At 21.4% G+C, this 6,893-nt stretch overlaps 1 protein-coding gene across 1 annotated transcript in view; it reads left to right on the top strand.

Annotated features, from left to right (window-relative positions):
• The first annotated feature begins 4,797 nt into the window (after window positions 1-4,797).
• The window catches only part of LOC105364271 (odorant receptor 4-like), a 3,024-nt gene continuing 928 nt past the window's right edge, over window positions 4,798-6,893 (top strand). Inside the window, exons 1-2 of the mRNA XM_011502160.1 lie at window positions 4,798-5,041; window positions 5,741-6,236. Of these exons, the coding sequence (XP_011500462.1) occupies window positions 4,798-5,041; window positions 5,741-6,236 (740 nt within the window). The remainder of the gene's footprint in view (window positions 5,042-5,740; window positions 6,237-6,893) is intronic.

Below are 6,893 nucleotides of genomic sequence, written 5' to 3'. Positions count from 1 at the left end.
TTCTTTTATATATATGACGCATATATAATTTATCAATATATTATCAATTGATAGATCATTTCAAGAGTAGCGATCTAAGAATGAAAGATATAAAAGACGATAGAATCATATTTTTTTAACAAATATATGACTAAGTCTCTTTTATTTTTTCAATATAATTTAAAATTGTTAATGTTCTTTCGTTAAATGTCATACAGCTTAAATTAATATAATTTTAAATTAGTAGTACGTACAAACACCATAGAATATTAAATGAAAAGAAAATTATAAACACATAATAATAATCGTATAGCCTGCTGTCTAATCCTGGATCCAATGAGTAGAAGAACCAAAGTATATTGAACAAATTAGACATAAAATTATCAGTATTGAAAAGTACTGCTTGTGGTCTGTTAAATAAAATTTAAAAATTAATTGATTCTATCTGATTAATTTAACACACAGCTACACGAGTGTGTCTTTTTCTTACTACAATTAATTTATGAATGAAATCTAATTAATATAATAATGTTTTTATATTTATTACTGTGTAGAATTTAGAATATAGAAGAGACGAGATCTTTATAGACTTTATTAACACTAATTTTCGGAATAACGGATAACAATGAACAAAACTTATTCAGCCATACCTTCAATATTACTCATTGAAAGTTACAGATGTTCAAAAAGGCTTGATAATATTTTAATTCGAGAGTTTCAACGAATAATATGGAATGCATAGCATGGTGGATAGAAAATATGCAGCAGACAAGTACGCATTTAATGCATCATGACAATTATTTAATTATTAAATTCCTATAATTATCATCTATGCGCGCATTAGTCGATATGATTTAACAATGTCACTGTAATATGGAAAGAGCGGAGCAAGTATTTTGATTTTTGGCTAACCATTTAATTTATTGCTATTCGTATTTTCAGTTAGATGTTATGTTGATGTATTTTTTTAATCTGATTTAATTTTGAAAACTACAGTTTCAACATCAAAATACAAAAATATTATGAACGCGATTTAACAAAATTATCTGATTTTGAAATACACTTTGTAATAATGGTATACCTGAAGTAAGAAATAGGATTGGAATTATTTAAACAAATTATTATACATATTTGTAACAATATATTATAATTATCATTCATTAAAATAAAGTAACTGGAATAATTATTTATTATTGAAAATATTGATTATTTTCTTACAAACGTTTAATCAAACATTGTAAATACATTTTTCTAAATCTAAATCAATTTCATAAAACTTTAATTAATTACATATTTTCTGTATTTCTTTATAGAATCGGTAAGAAATTGGTTTTAAAAATTATCTGTTATTGATTTATGTGTAATTCGTTTAGGTCTATTTTCCTTTCAGTTTCCTTTTAATTTCTCAACAATTAATACAAATCTGCCAATTCTTTTGAAAAATTTTGTATATTTTCCGTGCTTTATTTTTTCCATGCAGCTACTATATTATAATAAATTATTTATAATAAAAATTAAATGATGTTTATTACTTAATCATAAATCAACTATATTTATATTGTTAAAACTCCAATAATAAAAGTCAGAATAGGAAAGTAATTCGTTTCATACTAACAATAATAATTAAACACCTAGTATTAAGATAAAAATATATTCATAATTTATTGGATAATTGATATAGAATATTTAATATTTTTAAAAAATTAATCAATAAGTTAAAAATGTAAAACAAATGAAATTAAACTTTGTGAAATGTTCCAATTATTCAAACTATTGTTAGGAAAATTCACATAAATTAAATTACACGGTCAAAGTTTTTTCCACTTTGTACTATTGTTCAATTTTGTTTCATCCATGTAGTTTAGTGACTGAAAATACTAATTTCAAGAATTATGAAGTTTTACCACAATATAGTTATAGAAACTTAGAATTTCATTCAACTTGAAAATAGCTCTTAGCAAAAAAGAAAGTTTGAATTAATTTCTTTAATATTGCATGCATATTTTTATCAAAATAATTTTATTACGGTTTAAATTAAATTTTTAACAAAACATACTAATGACATGGATTTGTAATAAATAAAGTAAAACTTTTTAAAAAATTCCTTTGTTTTAATGAATGTTTATAGCATTGTTCCAATAAAATAAACTGTTTTTATAATATTGCAGCTTAATATTTATTATTATATAAAATATGAAAATAAAACTAAAGTGATATTTTAAGATTTTTAATTTATTTTTATTCTTATACATGGTGACAGAATGTGTTTAAGTTTTTTATATTAATTATAATTTATTAAGTTAATTATTTTTATTAAGTTAAAATTCCATAAATTGTATTTACAATACAAATAATAATCGGATCTTTTACAATAGCTTTTGGATTATACATTTTTTAATTTTTATAAGAAATTTTTAACGACATCTATACGAGATAATACTATACTTCTTCTTAAATCGATTATGTTTTACTAATTATAAAAACTTTTACTTTTATTTTTTAACTTTTATTTTTTCGATATTATAATTTATGATTTATTAACAGATTTTTGTCATAAACAATTATTTACATTATTTACGACATTTAAAAAAATAATATTGAATTTATTGATTAAATATCAGACTTGATTGAAAAATCTGGGACAGAGAGTATTCTTTCAATTACACGTTTCTATTCATTATTTATATTTAAAATACAATAGACTTAATTCATTATGAGTTTGAACAGAAAAATTCTTTTGGATATTTGAATTTTGAATCTCAGTTACTAACACGAACCTTTTCTAATTTACTAGATGATGAGACAGATACTGAATGAACTATATTTTTTAAAGTTCATTTTTATAAACGAATATTATATGTAGTAAATATTGTGCATAAAGTTGTTTATATATGTAATAAAATATATTTGTTCTTTTTTTATAAAGGTTTTTTAAGGCTACCAAGTAAACTATAGAAATTATATAATGTTGTATCAAAATATACGTTTCACAAATTACATTTAATGTGTAACTTTTTTCAAATAAGGTATATATATTTTAAATTTGAAATTACCATTTGAAAATGCAATATATTAATAATTTTCTTTATCGTTGACAAATATTAATTGGTCTAGTTTAAAATATTTTTCTAAAAAGTAAAATTTATACTGTATTCCATAAGCAAGATCTTACAAATATTATTGTACGCGCGCGCACTTGCTTGTGTTTTAGTACCTGTAATAAAATATGATAGATGTAATATAGATAAATATACATGGTAATTATTTAATAAAACTATTCAAGAAAATGGATAATCATTTCAATAAATTTCATAAGACATTTAAAACAAAAATAATATTAGAGAGAAAAATATTTATAATATAAATTTGTAAACCTTTATAATTAAAAAAAAATTTTACTTACTATCGGTTCTATGTGCTACAATCTATGTTATACATTAAAAATTTAAATAAATATAATTATAAAAATACAATATAATTGCAGACGATGTAATATTAAACTATTTTCAACCTTTAGAGATTTTTAGATTTTATAAAATTTTTAATGTATTCAATATATATATATAGTAATGAGTGTCACAGATATTCTATGAAACACTGAAAAAAATCAAATTAAAAAATTGAAAATTATAGCTTTAAAATATATCGAGAATTTATTAAATATAGTTTCAAATGCCATTATTTTAATTAAATCAGTATTTAATTATTTCATAATTAAAAATTTTCAGCAAAAACTGAAATTAACTTAAACACATAATTCCGAAAAAAAAATTATTTAGGCTTCGTCAACTGAATTGATTAAAATAAAAGAGCTATTAGGAGTAATACTAATGAAAAGAAGTTTTAAAATATGTTTTTCAATTCAATTTAATAAATTCATAATTAATTATACATGTATTATGAAGAATGGCAAATTTAATAATATTTAAGAATGTATCGAATGACTTATTTTAACACATAAAAACAAATTATTCTATTAATATTAAAATGTAAACAAATTTAAGTACATCGTTATTTAAAATATTTCGATTTATCTTAATCATAATGTAGGAACATTTAAATAAATATTACATTACACGAAATTCATATAAACTTTTAAAACAATAAAGTCTCAAGATGATGGCATATACACTCTTATCTAATATAACTACGAAAAAGTAGAAATTATAGTTAATCCTCCTTTATCAAAAGTTTCTTCCGCATTAGTATTACCTACAATTTGAGCATGCGCTGTTCATTGTTACTAAAAAAATCGTAGGCACAATTATCATTCTGCAGTTTACGTTTCAAAGTATAGGTTTGATAGATTTCATTATGGACGGTAAAAAAGGTGCAGAGAACTTGAATGTATTTTTTTCGAATATGATCCAAGTCTATTTGTACATTGTGGAAAAAATAATAGGCATCTAAAATTGTTAAATTATAAATTTAATTATTTAAATGATTACGATATAAATGTACAATATCAAATTAATTAAAAAATACTATTATAAATAAAATATATAATAAATAAAATAAAATTATTATCAAAATATTCATACAACGAATTTCTGCTATTACATTATCATATTCTAATATTTAAATTTAATAATATTAAAATGACAATTGAAAATTTTAAAAACAATTAGAAAAAATCCTTGTTTGGCAATAATTAAGTTTCCAATGTTCCATAAAAAATAAAGTTCTAATTAAATATATCGTTTTTTAAATCGTTTATAAATTTCCAAATAGCGATGAATCCAATAATGCTCATCACTTATATTAATATTTTTCGATTTATAAAAAATAGGTTTTTATTTTGCTTTCGGAATATCTCATATGAATCTCAGTACCGTAGGTTTATGGCCTAACATGAATTATGGAAAATATAGAAACTTTACTTCAATGTGTCTTTTTATAATATCTATTTCTATGGTTCTTATATTTGGTCCTATAACACAAACAATTAAACTTGCTATGATTTGGGGAAATTTTGTTGAAATGAGTGATAATATTTCTACAGCTAATTTGCCACTAGCAGTGACAGTGATTAGAATGATCATCTGTATTTCTCGCAAGAAAGGTACATTTTAATTTATTTAAATTTATATTCGGTTAAATAGTATTTCTCTCACGTATGGAATATTCTGTTACATTTTTAAACACTTGCAAGTTGTTCCATTTATAAATAAAAAATTGTAACTACATTTGAGAACTGATTATCGATTTTGAGAAATTAAAAAATTTTTATCGTAAACATTTATTTAATAAGAAATTATACAATATCATGTATATACATGTTAAAAGCATTATGTAATTACCTAGAAGACAAGTTTTTTTTAAAACAAATGCAAACAAAAATCTCGTCTACATATAAAATATTATTGAAAAATTTTATTTATAACTAAATAAAATTATTTAAGTCTAATTTTTATTTTCAATGCAAAAAGTTTTATTCGTTTTAACAGATGTTAAATTATTTTTGAATAATAGAATTTATTTAATTTCACATGCAAAATTAAAACATATACTTTCACTAGTACTGCTACTGAGTAAGTAGTATATATACTATAAAAACTATAAATTTCATTTTTCAACAATATATAAAAATCAATTTCTCTTTTATGTAACATATAAGAAGAAAAAATCGAAAAATAGTTTGTTTAATAAAAACGAGATTTGTGTTGAGAACACTAAAAAACGATAATTAACATAAATTATTGTGTCTTAATATATTATGATTTTTAATAATCAGTATTAATAACATTGAAATTTTCTGAAGTAATACAATCGCTGCTATCAATTGTGATAGAAGACTGGAATGGGAAAAAAACGAAAAGAGAACTAGATAATATGAAAAAGAATGCAATACTGTCACGAAAATTCTCGTATGTTTTATTAGCTCTCGGTTTCAGTACAGTAAATGGCCACTGTTTAGTAAGAATAAGTCAAGAGTTTGATCTTGTGCCAGGGCCATCAGAGAAGAGGCTTCCCTTGATTAGTTCATATTTTCCATACAATTATAAATTGAGTCCAGTTTATGAAATTACATGGTTTTTTCAATATGTAGGTGCAAGTCTTGCGACCATTACTTACGCAGGTCTTTACTGCCTATTTGTTAGTTTGGTATTACATTTACAAGGCCAAATTACCAATTTAAGATACAATTTAGAAAATTTACAAGCTTCGTCAGGAGATAATGAAGAGATGAATGGTGTTGAGTTGAGAAATGCGATTAAATATGTTATTAAAAGACATGTTAGACTTAATAGGTTTGTTTATTTTTATCTATATAATGATTTATAAATAATTGTATTATCTTTATAAAATTAATGTATGTATTGTTCAAATTTTTGATAGCTGAAAATTTATAGTTTTATTAATTTTAATATAATTTTTCTAAATTGTAAAAACCTATATTTAGAAATGTGACACCGCAAAATATGTAAGAGAATAACACAATTGAATATTTTTTCTGAATGTTTAAATATTAGATTTTATTTTCAACACCATGTAAATATAATTTCATATCTCAATAGTGTCTAAAACAATTTTTCGTAATGATATATTTGAAAAATATGAATTTATTTGCTAAAACTTAATTTACAAGAACAATAATGTTTTAATTTAATATCATATTTAGTCATTATAATCATATTTAGTTTAGATATAAATTTTATTTTTTGTATTATTTTAATATATTTTAGAACATATTTATTAATCGATATGTATATATATATATATATATATATTGCATATATAAATATAAATTATAATATAATTTAATACCCTACAGTTTTTTAAACGTATATTTTAAGTAATGTAATTGGTTATTCAATATTTTTCAATAATTCTGTTTAATTCTGAATAATTTTTCAATCAATGAATGCTTCAATAATGCTAATTTATACAAATCCGTTAAGATTTGCAGCAGG

This window comes from Ceratosolen solmsi, unplaced genomic scaffold (genome assembly GCF_000503995.2).
Source record: "Ceratosolen solmsi marchali unplaced genomic scaffold, CerSol_1.0 scaffold10, whole genome shotgun sequence".
NCBI lineage: Eukaryota > Metazoa > Arthropoda > Insecta > Hymenoptera > Agaonidae > Ceratosolen > Ceratosolen solmsi.
Note: the sequence above shows the minus strand (reverse complement) of the source record. Positions and strands in the feature narration are given on the sequence as shown.